Consider the following 17,634-nt stretch of genomic DNA (forward strand, 5'->3'; position numbering starts at 1 on the left):
ATGATGTCATCAGTGATGTCATTTGTGATGTCATCAGTGATGTCATCAGTGATGTCACTGACCATGTCATGAGTGATGTAATATGTGACGTCATCAGCAGTGCATTGCGGGGGCGCGTGTTATAGTTAGCTGAACTAACTATAACGGGGGAATTTATATGGTTTTGTATGAGTGAAATGTCCAACTAACTATAACTTTCCCTAAAACCTATGGTTTTTTCAGTGAATATCTAAGGTTTTTTAAATGCTAATTTCTAACTATAACGTGCCTGAAACCTATGTTTTTTTCAGTGAATATAGATATATACACACACAGACACACCCAACCCAAATCGCTTCTACCTTTCTGAACATGTAATCTTGAGTGAATTTGCAACTTGTATATATGTAACTCTAACCACTAGTATCTGTAGTAGACTTATGTACTCACCACCATTCTTATGTGAGTTTAGAGTTTATCTGTTTGCATCTCTTATGTAATCCATGTACTCTGAAGTCCTTATGTGATGTAACCGGTTCTATTGTGTAAAGTGCTCTGACAACTTCAGGTAAAGTTCATGCTATATAAAAATGCATAAATAAATACATCTATTCACAATGCCATATAATTCCACTACACAAACACACCACACAATTCCACAACTAACAATTTGAAAACAACCCACTCCACACCAAATACATCTACTACATTCCAAACCAAAACACATAGGTAAGACATTGTCATTTACCACACAAATAGCTCTAACTCTCGCCAGTGCAAGACCCAGTGCATTGCAACTGATTTTTTTAAATGCATATGGGCATGCAGACATGGTGACATATGTATGTGAATTTGTCATCACGCTCGCCCACCAACATCATACTTAAGCAGACATGAATCCACGCATGAATACAAGTTATAGCACTTTTTATTTTGATCATTTCTGTCAGTGCTGAAATAAATTGGAAAACAAACATTGGCAGGGCCGATTTGTGTGCATGGGCAGCCAATAGGCAAGTGCTGTTTGCTTCGCCAGTGCTTGTTATATGATTTTGGAACACGATTTACATGCTAAAACATGTCCATAGCTGCACGGGTCCCTCACCCTGGGGCCTGGGAGTGAGGGAAGTTTTGTGGACCTAGCGGGCCTTGATTACTGGGCACGGCCCATTCATCCTTTGCAGCCTATGTGCCGTGGGTTGACACCCACCGGTCGACCCTGCGATGAAACTCCCAGCTCTGGAGGCTCCTGCAAAGGACCCGGAAGGCATGGAAGAATGTCAGTGGCAATGCAAGCCCAGATTGCCTGCTGTTGGGACATTTGGAGTAGCAAGCCTGCCATCCCCAGCGGGCTGCCAGGTGGCCTGCATGCGGTGTTGACTCACTGGACCTGCTGGGGTCTCAATGTGTTTGCTTGAGCCCGGCCGGGAGATCTGACTTTGTGGCACGGATCTGCCTGCCCCGAGAGTCCTTCCCCTTCCCACAGCTGGAGCCCAGCACCAGCTCAAGATCAGCCCGGGATCCACCACGCTGCCTCCGCCTACCACTACCCAGCATTCTACCCCTTCGTCCATCATTAGCTTACGGATCCCTCCAGGCTAGGGTGACCAGAATTTTAAAGCTAAAAACCAGGACATTTCCCAAAAATTCAGGAAGCCCACCACGCACCACCGCACCCAACACATGCCTCGTCGCTGCTGGAGCAAAATCACCGAAGACCAGCTAACCACCACCCTCGGCCAGAGCCCACCCACCAACCCCACCGACCCCGACCCCGCCGCCCGCAACTTCAGACAGTGGATCAACCACTATGCCAACACCCTCGCCCGCTCGAGAAACCCTCCAACAGCCACACCAGAGCCACCTGGTTCACCGAAGACCCCCAGGCCTCCAAACGAACATGCCGAAAACTGGAGAAGAACTGGCTCCGTGAACGAACACCAGACAGCTACGTAGCCCACAAGAACGCCACCCGCAAACACCATCACCTCATCAGATCCGCCAAAAGGGCCTCATTCAAAGACCGCCTAGATAACAACGCACACAACAGCAAAGAGCTCTTCAACATCGTGAAGGAACTCTCCAACCCCAGCTCCAACACCAACGACATTCCACCTTCGCAAGACCTGTGCGACTCGCTGGCCACCTTCTTCCACCACATCCACGACAGCTTCAACATCACGACCGCCCCAACAACCACTGAGACTTCCGCCCCCACGACCACCACCCGCACCAACCGCCTGCCCTCCTGGACCAACATCAACGACGAGGACGCCAGCAAAATCATGAACACCATCCACTCCGGATCACCGCTAGACCCTTGCCCACACCACATCTTCAAAACAACAGTTGATAGACAGAATTGCCAAGCCAGGTCCTCCCTGGACTGGAAACAAGCATCCTAGAACCGGTTTCAGGGTTTCACCCCTCTTCAGCCAGGATAGCTTGACTCCAGTGGCACAGAGAGCACGGGACTCACGTCTGAGCATACCCATCCCACTCGGGGTGATAAATGCAAAAACAACAGTTGAAGGATAGAATGCAGAACAATGTCATACATTCACCCCAGTACAGAGATCTGGGCCTAAATCCATAGTTTATTTGCTCACCATGCCGTTCCAGTTTGAACCCAGCCATATGCAAATCAGTCTTGACCCTGTGCCTAATGGGAACAGTCCAGCCCGAACTGCCAAGTCTAAACTGGGGTGGCATGGTGAGCAAAAGAATGATGGATTTAACCCAGAACTATTGACTGGGGGTGAATGTTTTGATTTGTTTTGCATTCCGTTCATCAATTGTGTGTCTTTTGCACACAACATCTTCAACAAAGCCAGCACAGCCATCGCACCCCATCTCCGGAAAGTAATCAACATCTCCTACGAGACAGCAACCTTCCCGGAAAGCTGGAAGCACGCCGAGATCAACGCCTTACTGAAGAAACCCAAGGCGGACCCCAAGGCCCTCAAGAAATAACTTCCGGCCCATCTCCCTGCTCCCGTTCCTGGAGAAGGTCATAGAGAAAACCGTCAACAAACAACTGACCCACTACCTCGAGGAAAACAGCATCCTGGACCCGTCCCAGTCCGGGTTCCGCAGCAACCACAGCACCGAAACCGCCCTCATCACCGCCACCGATGACATCAGGACCCTGCTAGAAAATGGAGAAACAGCAGCCCTCATTCTCCTGGACCTGTCAGCCGCCTTCGACACGGTCTGCCACCACACACTACGAACACGCCTACACGACGCCGGGATCCAAGAGAAGGCCCTGGACTGGACCACATCCTTCCTCTCCGGTAGAACACACAGCGTCCGCCTCCCCCCCTTCCGCTCCAATGCCACCGAGATCATCTGCGGCATACCCCAGGGCTCATCTCTACGCTGTTCAACATCTACATGGCACCTCTCGCCCACATCGCCCGACAGCACTACCTCAACATCATCTCCTACGCCGACGACACCCAGCTGATCCTCTCCCTCACCAAAGACACTCACGCCGCCAAAACCAACCTCCACGAAGGAATGAAGGCCTTCGCCGAATGGATGAGGAACAGCCGACTGAAGCTGAACTCGGACAAGACGGAGGTCCTCATCCTCGGATCCACCCCTTCGGCCTGGAACGACTCCTGTGGCCGACCACACTGGGAACAGCTCCAACACCCACCGACCACGCACGCAACCTAGGGGTCATCCACGACTCCACCCTCTCCATGACTAAGCAGGTCAACGCCATCTCCTCCTCCTGCTTCAACACCATCCGCATGCTCCGCAGGATCTACAAGTGGATCCCAACCGAAACGAGAAGAACGGTCACCCAGGCCCTCGTCAGCAGCAGGCTGGACTACGGTAACGCCCTCTACGCAGGAACTTCGGCCAAACTCCTGAAACGGCTGTAACGCATCCAGAACGCCTCTGCACGTCTGATCCTCGACATCCCCCGCCGCAGCCACATCACACCCCACCTGAGAGACCTGCACTGGCTCCCCATCAACAAGAGGATGACCTTCAAGCTCCTCACCCACGCACACAAAGCACTCCACAACACCGGACCAGCATACCTCAACAGCCGACTCAGCTTCCACACCCCCACCTGCCAGCTCCGCTCCACCGGCCTCGCCCTCGCCGCAGTCCCCCGCATCCAAAGAACGACTACCGGCGGCAGATCTTTCACCCACCTCGCTGCCAAGACGTGGAATACCCTCCCCACCCACCTACGGCAGACGCAAGACCTGCTGACCTTCAGAAGACTCCTCAAGACCTGGCTCTTCGAGCAGGAGCAGCACCCCCCCCCCCCCCGCCCACAGCGCCTTGAGACCCTCACGGGTAAGTAGTGCGCTTTACAAGTGATATGTTTGATTGATTGAAAAATAGAAGGACTACAATTTTATTTCAACCCAGCGCAGAGAATGACAGTGCTCCTTAGCAGAGAATTACAGAAAAGGCAGTAAGAACATACATAAAATGCAGTTTTTGAAGGCAGTAGCATGCCTGTTAATTAAAATGCTTTCTTATGACAGCTGCTAACTATCCCTTCTTTGCAAAACAAAAAGATACCTCTTACCATTTTCAGCCGACCCTCTGTAAAAACCGGGACCTGGGCTTAATTTCCTGTTATCTGCCGGGACAGCTGGCAAAAAAACGGGACTGTCCGGGCAAATCCGGAACGCCTGATCACTTCTCCAGGCCCAAGATCACCGCCTGTGAGTGCGACAACACCCTGAAGGCCCGGCTGAAAGCAAGAATCCCAGCAATGGCAAGATCATGCTGTGTAATTATTTAATATATTTTTGTGCAACCATGATCGCTGAAGTCTTCCTAAAATGTAATATTGAGAGAATTTGAAACTTTTATATATGTAACACTAACCACTGGTATCTGTAGTCGACTTATGTACTTACTACAATTTTTATGTGAGTTTTGCGTGTACCTTTTTGTATCTTTTATGTGATTCATGTCCTCTGAAGTCCTTATGTAATGTAACTGGTTCTTTTGTAAAGCGCTGCGACACCTTCGGCTTTATAAACAAGCATGAACAAAGAACTGAAGCCAGGCCCTCGGCTGGGCTCGCCCTCCACTGCTCACTCCTGAGACATGTCAGTCCCTGCCCTGCCACTGCCAGCATCCCTCTCCATCCCAACACACCTGTCCCTCTGCGCACGCGCACTGCGCATGCCCCACACTGAACGTAGGAAACCTGGCGCTCACTTCGCCCCGCCCACTCTCCATCGGCTGCTGTGTTTGCGTTCCAGCACAGGCCCGCGTTGCATGCCTCGTTCTGGCTACGACCTGTCTCTCTAAGAGCCCTGCTGATTGGTCCCCACCTGCGCCTCCTTCCGTGCGGGCACCCCTCATTGGCCCCCCCAGTTCCCTCTTCTGCCTTCTGGCCGGTGCGGTAGGCTCGCCTCTCTCCTCCGCCAGCCATGGCCTGGCCGGCCTCGATGCTCTCTCCTCCGGCTCCCGGAGGGGACGAGGAGGAGGCGGAGGAGGCGGAGCCCCGGCTGCTACCGCGCTCCTCCCCCACGCCCAGACCCCGCCCGGCCGAGGAGGAGGCGGCCGCGCGCGGGGAGCCCGGGGGCGGGCGGCGCGTGCGCTTCGCCGACGCCCTGGGGCTCCCCCTGGTGGCGGTGCAGTGCTATGACAGCCTGTGCTGCGCCGAGGCCTGCGGGCTCCCCCTGGCGGCGGCCCAGCGCCATGGCAGCCTGTGCTGCTGCGAGGGCTCCAGGTGCCACCAGCAGGAGGCGCAGTGTAATGGCAGCCTGTGCCCTGCACACTCCCCAGACCCTGCCCAGGAGCTGAGGGCCCTGGGACCTGCCCGCAGGGGCCCCCAGGGCAACTTCTACCTCTGCCCCACCTTCCTGCTGCCCATGAACCAGCAGCAGCTGGAGCAGCGGGTGCAAGCGGGCGGCGTGGAGCTGGAGAGCCTGCTGCCCTGCCCCGCTGACCGCCAGGCTATGCGTGGAGTGCTGCGAGTCCTCAACCTTTCGTACCGCAAGAGTGTCTACGTCAGGGCCACCTTCGACCGCTGGACCTCCTTCTACGACCACCCTGCCGACTACCTCGCGCCCTGCGATGACGGCCACACCGATCAGTTCGCGTTTCGCTTGGCTTTCGTCCCACCTTACGACTACGACGGGGCCAGGCTGGAATTTGTTGTGCGATATGAAACACCTGCCCAGACATTCTGGGCCAACAATGGGGGAAGGAATTATGGCGTGGTGCTGAAGGCGGCTGGGGGTGTCCCAGCGTCGCCACCCGTTAAACATGTGTTCTCGGAGCTGGAGCAAAGGCGTCTGAAAAGCTGCTTGAAGCCAGTAAAAAATAGGTAACTCCGCCCTCCCCTACCCAAGGGTGGGGCGATAATCGATACAATTCAGTTTTGCCGCTGAATCATAGTTGTTATCGATTATCGAATGATGAAATATTTATTGAGCATTGGTGTGAGTGTTTGATTTCCGCCAGTATCCCATGTGTCCTTCTGTTAACGCGTCTGAAACTGGAAGCGTCTCGTCCTCTGCATGCTTCAAGTTCATGGGTGTAATCAAGACTTCATGATCCCATCAGCCCTCGCTTCATATCCCTATCCCTGCTTGGCTTTACAGTCTCTTGAATGTGACGTCAACACAGCATGTTTGCTTGTCCCGCCTAATGTACGTTAAGGGAAACACATCACCATCAGGGTTCCGGCCAGGTCATAGTGCAAGGTTACCTGTAGTCTCTGCTTTAGATGCCCTACATAGAATCATGGATGCTAGAGGTCCAGGAGCTCTGGTTCCCCTGGACCTCTCTGCCACATTTGACAGAATTGATTGCAATATTCCACTTGAGAATTTGTCTGATATAGGAATTAAAGGAATCATGTTGGCCCGGTTCGAATCATCTTTACACAACAGAACACAAATAGTTTCCTTTCCCCCACTTGTATCACCACCAACAGTCCTACTATGGAGTCCCACAAGGATCCATTTTGGGCCATTGTTGGTTAATATCAGCTTGTGCCCTATAGTCCTTTAATTGCATCATTTAGGGACTAACTCCTTCATGGTGGTATCCAGTTGATTTTTGGCCTGTCACCAGATGCACATCTGTCTAAAGAAAGTGAAAATTCTTCGGCTATGAGTCTTGAGTCAATAAGATGGTGGGTAGATGTCTGCTTATTACTTGAAACGTAACCCTAGCAAAACAGTATTGCTATTGATGTCACGTAAAGCTAGGGTTGAGGATTTACACTGTCCCAACTTCATTGTTCAGCCTCCTGTACTTTCATTGTCAGTACATAAAGGAATTTACCTCGATTACAACCTAAGTCTGGCAACTTGCATAGTCAACACTACAAAGTCCTGCCATTCTCAACCAAAATTGCTTCTACTAATTGAACCACTTCTAGGAAAAAGACCTAAGAATTCAGGTGCTATATGCCCAAATTCAGTCAAGAACTGTTTATGATAATTCAGTCCTATTGTTGCACCAGCGCACAATTGCAGTTAATTCAGAATGCATCAATTTGGCAGCTCTGTCATTTCAAAAAAAATTGTTTAGTTACTTCAGCCAGAAAGAAACTTTATTGATTGCCATTACATGACAGAGCTGTCTATAAAACTTTAACAATTGTTTATAAATCCATCTGCCCCACCAGCCCAGCCTTTATGGCTAACAAATTAGTTTGATATAATCTTACAAGATATCTACAATCCAGCACGTAGTTCCTTTTACAAATACCTAGAGTTCACTCTTTAATTTTTGGAAATCTGGTGTTGACTAAGGCAGCTACTTAACTAAGAAATGATCAGCCTGTAAAGATTCTTACACATTTTTTTCTCTTACACTTTTGTAAATCCCTGAAAACACACCCCATTACGCAATATCTCCCCTAAGGCAACTAAATCAAATTTCACAGTAGCACCAGCAAACGTTTTGCTGAACATAGCAATAGTAATAATAGCAAAACCTTATTTTTTGTATACTACTTTATACCCCATTTCTGCTGTTTTTAAGCTCTGCAATTTTTTTTTTACTTTTAACCAATTTATGGTGCTCAACTTACCAACCTTTGGGAAGGTGAACGCTGAGTTATGCAGAAGGATAACTTAATGAGCTACACATTTGCTACTGGTGATCTTGAGGTCATGAATTTGAATTGCGTCAAGGCCGACTCAGACTTCGACCATCCCAAAGCTTTGTAATTTTAATACCGTGAATGGGTAATAGTAACATCTGTTATTTACAGTGCTTAGAAATTACAGAACTGCAGTATGAAACACTATATAAAAATCACTTTATTAATTATAAATGCTGGCTTTCAGGCTTGTGGCCTACTGATTACATATTTGTTACAGCAGTGACTATATATATATATATATATATATATATATATATGCTCCAAGTTGCCCCCCTAGGCATAGACGCACTCCACACCAGTTGGCTGTAAACCCTTTATTGGTACGGAACAGCAGCGGCATACCGGTACACATGACAGCTTCTTGTCGAATTGGCCTGACGGGATTCAGTGACGATATCACCTTCCTCAGAGGCTCGACAAAGAAAAGGCTTATCCAGACCACACCCCTTAAATACACAGTTCAAGCCCTCCAATGGGCAGCTCAAATGAGTGACGTGGCTTTATGGGTCTTGTAGTTCACTGATTATAGATCCCGAATGGGTGCCTTAATAAAATGCTGTTGAAAACAGTTCTAAGCCCATGGATGGGCCCCAGCATGCCGGGCTGCTCCTCAATCCACTCCTGATGCTCCACAAACAGCTTTGCATAGTTCAAAGCTCGCGGCCCCCATTTCATTGTAGGGTGGTGCGTCTATCGCGGCCGGGCTGCCGCGCAGTAATGCAAGCTCCAAGGTGCCCCCCTAGGTATAGACGCACTCCACACCACTTGGCTGTAAACCCTTGAGGAGCAGGCCGGCATGCTGGGGCCCATCCATGGGCTTAGAACTGTTTTCAACAGCATTCCTCTGAGGAAGGTGAGATCGTCACTTAATCGTGTCAGGCCAATTCGACAAGAAGCTGTCATGTGTACCGGTATGCCGCTGCTGTTCCGTACCAGTAAAGGGTTTACAGCCAACTGGTGTGGAGTGCGTCTATGCCTAGGGGCGCATCTTGGAGCATATATATATATATATATATATATACACTGACAAAATATTTATTAGTTTTAAAAAATATTTGTCTTTACTTATACCTTGTTTATAAATGCTAACCATATCATAAGTTATAGTTCAGTCACAAATAGATTGAATATAGTATCCTAAATATTTTGCCTTACAGTAATATTTCTGAGCATTGTCTGATGGGACCTAAATTACCATAGTCGGCAATGATGAATTATGTTTGGAGTATAATTCCACATATTATTCACAAATAGCTCTTAGTATTATGTACACAGTGGCCATAGTCTTTTCAGTCTGATGTTTGTTACCCCATTAAAATTCAACTAATTCATTGAAATATAATTCCTAATTTAATGCTTTTAATTAACAAATTAGAAATATAGAGACGGCTCCCGTCCAATTCTCTCAGTATGGATTATATTTGAAAAACAGTCCTTCACTCAAACAACATTTTAAATGTTGTGAAATATAATTTTTTTGTGATCAAATTTAGTTTGTTTCTCCGTACTCGTGGATATGAGGTAACAGAGTTATTGTTAACACAGAATCAATCAGTGGTACTAAATTAAATACAGTACTAAGGGGGTCTGAACAACGACTGAGAACTGAAGGTTTTCCTTCATTAGATTGCAAAATGAACGTCTGTGGGGCCAATAACAAAGGTAAATTTACACACAAATACACCTACACCTAAAAATGTACTCTCACACTTTAGTAAATTTAGTCCTTAAGGCTAGTCACCATTTCCAAGTGTAAATTTACTAAGAAGTGTAGATTTACATGTGTCACCCTCTGAAAGCGGATTGAGACAGATTTAAGAGGGTAAAGTTTCTTCTAGTAACTCTTCACCTGTAGGCAGAGTTCTCCGCCAAAGGGGGAGAAGTCCATATGATAAAGTATAGAGAAATATTAAAATGTTTATGAAATTCTAAAAAAAAGTAATGACATATTTCATGAGAAATATTAATGTAAATTTAATTTATGTATCTTAAATATAGAATAAAGTAAAAATGTTACGCCACTATTAAGTTTAATTTAATGTTTAATTTAACTATATTCAAATAAAACTTATTTTTAAAGATTTATTTTAAAAAAATCTAACAAAGTAGAATATGTATATTTATTAATTATGTATAAAAACAAACTAAAAGTTAGGTATATAATTTAAATTAATGAAGTTATTTAAAAAATTGCATTTGTTTTTACATTAAAATATTTTTCATAAATATAATACCATAATATTTTTTATTTATACGTATTTTTTTAAAGTCAAATTAAACGAATTTATTTTAACATTTTAACTTATGTGATTCTATTTTAAGCCCCTGCCTCCATTCCTTTGTATGGAAGGGTGTTCCAGTACCTGTGAGGGACCATGTGTGATGCTAGATTTATTCAAAAACTGGGCTGGAGTATATTTATTACTGGTTTGTGCCTTTATATATTATAATAGTCTGTAAATAATTTAGGTTTATAGTGAACCAGTTAATCACTTTCATGGACATAAATTAATTGAATTAGTAGGAATTAAATATATGTTGAGTCACAAGAAAACTGGCTTTAATTTATTACTACTGTAGATCAAACATCTGCACATTCTGAATTTGAAATTGAATCAAAATAAAATTTAAAGTTGGGACTTTAATTCATGCTGACTAGAGGGATGATGTATTGTAAATGAACCATAGAATAATGTTGATCTTGTGAATTTCTAAGTCATGCAGTTTATAACCTCCAAAACAAGGAGATAACCTCCAAAACAAGGAGGCCAGATTACTTAAGAAATAATGGTTCGACCAAAAGGCATCCAGAAAAAGCTCAATCAAGGCCCATTTACAGTGAAAGTTTGAAGCATTAAAGTTTTAGGCGGGTTGTAAATGTCTTCTTTTATTTGACCCGTAGAACAGTTACTGGGGTGACTGATGAACAACAATGAATGTATCATAAAATACATTTAGATCCTAGATCTTTAAAATATCGATTTATACGGATTACTAATGTTTGGTGAGTATATGATCTTAAGATATTGTTAGAAAAATAAAATAATTAGTAAACTATTAATAAAATGACAGCAGGAAATGTATTTTATTCTTGTGTTATGTTAATTAAGGGCAGTGAACTGCGCAATCTTTTTTAATGAATTATGAATTTAATGTCACTTAAATATATTCTAAATAACATTCTACAAATATTTTGGGTTTTACAATGAACCATATTCACAAATGGTATATGATATAATATAAATGTTGTCGACAAACATTGAACCTTTGAAAATCCGAGTTTTGTATGATTTCAATAGTGTGGTTTGTACAATTAATTTTTCTTTGCCTGATGATAATATTTTGTATCAATAAACGTGTTTTCTTGGGGAGAGTAAATACATCCCAAGTACGTATCTGAAATATAAAATAATAAAATAAATTATAATAGAAAATAAATGTTAAATAAGAAGAATTATATTCTGCTGATTTGATAATGTTGTTTAATATATGTTTTAGGGTATCCCTTAAAAAACATTTATAGAGAATACATTTGCTTTACCATAGAGCGAAAGACTAAAAGGAGAGTGCACCGCGAGTGCCAGGCACTTTACTCCAACCTCACCACAAAACCGTTCTGAGTGTCTGAAGAGCATAAAATATTTTTAGACCGTTCCAGATTTACCTGTCACACTAACAAATTATACAAAATGAGTCGGTTTTTTGACTGAAGTTGTCCTTTTGTTTTTATTTCTAAGCACTATATATGGCAGAATCATGGGTCTCCCAACTCGGCTTTTGCCATCAGCAGCATTTCTAAAGTCTTTTGTTAGAATGCCTGAAGACATTTAAGCCCTGTATGCTGCCACTTCCAGCCATATTTCTCTTGGAGTGAGGGAGTATAAGCTTACATCCCCCTCCCCCACCCCAGGTGAGGAATGAAATATGCTCATATCAGCTCGTACACCTCCTGCAGCTATCAAATTTCTGCTGAAAACTTGAGTGTCCTGGAGCTTCTATTCCTACGTAAGAAAAAAACTGCACAAACAGAGCCCATCTCAGAAATCGGGATGTGCAAGCCCATGACAGACAGCTCTACTTGAACGTCTCCTCCACTACAGACAGCCAGTGTTTCAGACATTACTTGCAGCGTAGCCAGATCTGGATGTCCAGCACCTTCCAGAATTTCAGCACGGAATGGCTGTTATTCTCTGAAAACAACAACAAGAAACAGTAAAAACCTGGCTTAAACACCTGAACCCCAACTCTCACCTAATGCAAGTGTGGATTCACCTTGACCCCCACCTCATCTTCAAGGGAGACACTTCCAAGAAAACAGTGAAGGTCTGGTGTCAGCTCTATCTACTTAAGAAAGTGGAACTATTTGTCACAGAAAGTGAATTTAGAACTGCTGTTCAAGCCCTCGTCCTCCTACATCTGGATGGAAGCAATGCTCTACTTTACAGTCTCCAAGAGTGCACTGTCTCCTCTAGGGCAGTCTAGGCACCACAGCAGTCTTATCAAAGGCTTGAAGAAATAGGAGCGCATTACTCCCACCTCGATGGGACTCCACCTGCACCGCTTCCCAGCCCGCCCCAGGTGCATCACCTGCAAGACCATTGTGGCCGGCCATCAGTTGCCTCTCTCAGCTCCCTCCAGGCACTCATTGATATGACCTTCACATTCATGTAGTCCAACATAACTAACAAGAGAACATTGCAACTTTTATGTTGGACTGCATGAATGTGAAGATAACATTTGTGAAAAGAATTTACCATCCACAAAGAACTGGATTAAAGAACTGATTTGTTTGTCTTCACAAGTTTCAATTGAATTATTCCATGTGGACTGTTATAATATTTGACTCATAAGATTGCAAGGTAGCCCTAGGGCACAGTAGTGCACGCACTGTAAAGGACAGCTGTTCTAGGGTTTTCACACACAACTGTGTGCCATGTCAACCATGCGCTGCATGTAGTATAGGTAAATCACCCCTACAGCAGGCCTTACAGCCCTAAAGCAGGGTGCACTATACCCATATGTGGGCATATCTGCGTGAGTGGATGTATCCCTGTGATATGTAAGCATAACCTTAGATATTACAAGCGCAACGGGAAGCCATGAAAAATACATGGGCTGGACACTTGGGATTATGAGTTTCCGAGCTACATGATGGCTTCACTGTAGACCAAGACATTTGGTACGAAACACTTCATCTTGATAAACCCACACTGATGACAGTGGAGGATTTATTAATCAGTGCACCCAGAGGGCACCTTAGAGGTATCCTCTGAGAACTTACAGACTGTTAGTGTGTTGGCTGACTGGTCTCGATCAGCCAGACACCATAGACAGGTTTCTGACTTCCTGAACTGAGAGCTTTCGCTCTTGTAGGCTAGGAACAAAGCCTGCTCTTGGCAGAGGTGTTTACACCTCCTCCATACAGGATATGCATTCCAGGGCGTGAAGCTTCAAAGACCCTGCCACCTTTGATATGCAACCCAGGCCTCTCCAGATAGTGGAGATGCCCACCCTCCTGCCCAACTCCCACTTTTGGTGGCAAGACAGGCAAGAAAATTAGTAAGATTAGGAAGTGTGCCCACATTCAGCCAGCACCACCTCTAAAGTTGGGCCAGCTTATGTGGACCCCAATTTTTAGATTCCTCCATCTTGTTTTGGATGGAAGTTTCATTCTAGGGTCATGGAAAGCCCACAGGAAGTGGTCATATAGAGGGTGTTGACACCCTAAAGGTAGGTAGCCCATTGGCTACTACCTGTCACTCCCCTTAACATCCCTAAATTGAGTATTTAGGTGGCACCACTGAACCCAAGAACTCAGATTTGACGGATCAAGAGAAGAAGGACGAACAATAGTCACTGCCTGGTGAGAACTACAGCAGAACTGTGGACCTTTGGCTCGAAACTCTGCCCATTCTCAGCCCACTCTCGACAATTGCGACTCATCCTGCAAGCTGGAGAACGACCAAAGCCTTGGGTAGCCTGCTGGCACTTCGAAAATTGCCTACAGTTTCCCTTGGAATAGAGGAGCTACTCCCCTGCAGGCACCGACATGCAGAGTCCGGTCCACCGCCTTGCAGCTCCCCGGCCTGAGCAACGCTGCAGACAACAAGGATAAGGTACTTGTGCTCTGGAAGGTCAGTGAGTGTGAAGACACCAGGACCAACTGAAGCTGTGCAACACCAACCCCGGGATACCAGAAGCCCTGCACCAGATGCACCGACAGTGAGAGTCCAACCCAGGTTCCCACTGCACCAGAACCAAGCTGCCAGCAAGGGACATCATCACCACTAAGACCCACTTCATGAGTGGCTCAGCTACTTTGATTTTGTCCCTGCTAGCTGTTGGTCCCTGACCTCGAGGAGCCGACCTAACCACTCTGCACCCGAGCTGCCGGGCCTGGGTCCCAACAAATTTTCTGTGCCCCTTTGCTCCAAGACCCTGTCAAACCTCCATGAGACCTGAAATAAACAACAAATAACATCAATGACTTTCCCTGGTATGTCCCCGACACCACCACCCACCCAGAATCTGATCTTCTCTATTTACAGCCTGTAGTAGAAAATCAGGCCACAGTTGTATTTACATCTGGAAGCCAGGAACAGGAGGAAATTTTGCAAGAGAACGAGATAACGGGCCTAAGAGAGAGGAAGGTTTAACGGCGGACTACAATGGCTGCACCTCCTTACTTTGTTCCCATATAATGCAATCTCGAGGTATAGTTAATGATGGTGTGCACATAAACGCCCCTGCATCCGCCGCTACTAGATGCCAACTGCCAAGCAATGAAATTTAGATAAAAAGTTCGGAGCGGTGCACCACCAATTTAAATCACCAAGTGGTCAGTCGTATGTACTTGAAAAAAATCTTTATTTTAATTGTCCAACCATAGTCTCAGCCAACGCGTTTCGTTCTAATTGAACTTCGTCAGGGCATGTGTGAGGTTGTCAGTATATTCCAAAACGTATGACCATGAGCTGTATAACTGATATTCGTCTTGAGAGGAACGTCCTGGCATTTCCCTGCTCTCATCGGAGGTTTCACCCATCTGGAAATCAGTAAATGTCCGTGCTCTCCCTCTTACGGAACATTTTGAGGGGAGAGCACGGACATTTACTGATTTTCAGAATCGTGTTCAATGCACTTATCAAGGTGGCACTGAGTTTACAAATTTGGATCATTAACTTGGGAATCATGACGTTACTCTCAAGACGAATATCACTTATACAGCTCATGGTCATACGTTTTGGAATATACTGACAACCTCACACATGCCCTGACGAAGTTCAATTAGAACGAAACGCGTTGGCTGAGACTATGGTTGGACAATTAAAATAAAGATTTTTTTCAAGTACATACGACTGACCACTTGGTGATTTAAATTGGTGGTGCATAGCTCCGAACTTTTTATCTAAACGAGATAACGGGCCGTTTAAGTCAGGCATCCCAGCAGACCCCGGATAAATACGGAAAACGAAGAGGAGATCGAAGAGAATTCTGAAGACGACGTGAGAGAAGGCATTACCCGGAACCTCAGATGGGTGAAACCTCCGATGAGAGCAGGGAAATGCCAGGAGGCCACCGCCAAAATTCAACGCCCCCCACCCTCCTGGAGGACCGTTACTAGCCCAGGTTCATGCTCGGTTGTTGGGAAGGTCGGGGAGACAATCGGGTGGAGGACAGGAGGTGACTGTAACCAGGACAACTTGTCTTTAACATTCCGGGGGAGGGTGGGATAAGAAATGGAAAATTATGTTGTATCATTTGGAAAAGAAATGATGACTCCTTATTCGGATAAACCTTACCTCTGTAGAAAAGAGGTCGTATCCATAGGGAACGTAACTAAAACTTTATTATGTTCTCTGGAGAGAAACTAGTGGTGTTTTATTTCTTTAGAAATTTCTGTTTGTGAAAATCCGAGGAAAGATTTTTTTTTTCTTTACTTGCTGATGGGATAGGAAAGTGAATATATGACGGGTGTTCTTCATCATGAACACTTCCCCAAAATAACCCTTGGGAATTACGGAACACTTACCTGTGGCATTTATCTTTTTTTTCTTTGAGGAACTTAATATACCTGGAAGAGAAAGAAGAAATAGTTATTTAGAGACTTAACAAAACAGATATTTTCATGGAAGGAGAAGTCAAATGAAACAACCTTTTCAAGATTACTGAGGTTGTCGAGGGTGGTCAATACCCGCTATTGTAACTGACCCCTTGCGACCCAAGCCCTCGTTTGGGAGCTCTCAGACTTGTGCCCAAGTTCCCCTGTGCAGCCTGTTTTTGCTCGGCCCCGTTCTCCGTAGCGCACTAGCTACCAACGTTTCCGGCATCCTACTTCCCGTAGAACCCGAGCAGTTCTTGAAGAACCCCTGGAAGTACCTTGAACCTTGGCCCATTACAACTCCGAACCCTGAAGGTGAACCCCTGAAACCGACTGTACCTACCTTTATGCAACTCTGACTTTTCCTTCCTTAGGATTGCATTGTGCCTAAAGGCGCACAACTTTAAAAGCTTTACTTACCGGTACGAATTGCTATTGAAAACAGTACTTACCTTTAAACAAAGTTCTTGGTTTTGAAACATATATAAAAAGAAGTGTTATTTTTCTAATTTGGTCTCAGATTTATTCTTTGAATGCATGTCTCATTTATTGCCTCTGAGTTCAACAAATGCTTATCACTAGCCTCTGATAAGCCTAACTGCTCTCCCAAACTACCACAAAAGAGAGCATTAGTATTATCTACTTTAGCCTTTGTAAGCCAATTGGGGATCCAGTGGACTCTGCACAGTGTACTTCTTTTTAGTACGCTATATAGACAACTAGCTTCCTACACTTTGCTATTTTGTCTTCTCTTTTTAGGTCGAGCCTAGAGCAGCGCGCATGCGCTGCGTGCTCAACTTTTAGTAATGGGCTTTAGAAAGCTCACCACACGCTCGTGCGTGTGCTTTCGTTTGTCTCCCAGGCTATTGGGCTTTGCGCGCGTCTTTCTAAGAAAGACAGCACGCAATTGGGCGAGGGCGGGGGCATGTCCCACCTTTGCTCCGCCCACGGCCTATTGGTTGCGGTTACCCGCACATGCCACATCTGTTTTCAATTATCGTGCCCAGACACAGGCGCGATAATTGAAAACAGATCACTCGCTGTGGCGCGCGCGCACCACTCGCAGGCTTGTCACTTTGCCGCCATTCACTATTTGCTGGTGGAGAGGCTGAAATCACACCGGAGCAGCTTCCCCGAGGAGGCACGACTCAGTGGCGGAACAAACGGTTGCCAAGGTAACGCACCATTAGCCCACTAATCCCATAATATCTCGCTGCCCCCACATTCATTCCTGCGCTGCGCCTCTGTAGCATTCCAGCGTAACAACATGTTTGGCCTCCTTGTAGCGGGTGAAGTGGTCTTTTTAAAGAATATAGCCTTTACAGAATGCCCTGAAATGGAAAGTGGTGTTGTGGGAGGCGGTTGAAGTGCCTGTTCTCAGGATCCGGCGAACACTGCTCGTTCCCGCTTCATGCAGGCACCAGCAGGAGGCAAGCAT

The 17,634-nt window shown here is 45.8% G+C and overlaps 1 protein-coding gene across 1 annotated transcript in view; it reads left to right on the forward strand.

Moving 5' to 3' along the window:
* Window positions 1-5,281: 5,281 nt before the first annotated feature.
* PPP1R3F (protein phosphatase 1 regulatory subunit 3F) overlaps window positions 5,282-17,634 on the forward strand; it is a 78,458-nt gene continuing 66,105 nt past the window's right edge. The window contains exon 1 of the mRNA XM_085629895.1: window positions 5,282-6,301. Coding sequence (XP_085486021.1) covers window positions 5,400-6,301 — 902 coding nt within the window. The 5' untranslated portion in view covers window positions 5,282-5,399. The remainder of the gene's footprint in view (window positions 6,302-17,634) is intronic.

The sequence above is a fragment of the Triturus cristatus genome, chromosome 10, assembly GCF_964204655.1.
Source record: "Triturus cristatus chromosome 10, aTriCri1.1, whole genome shotgun sequence".
NCBI classification, from domain to species: Eukaryota; Metazoa; Chordata; class Amphibia; order Caudata; family Salamandridae; genus Triturus; species Triturus cristatus.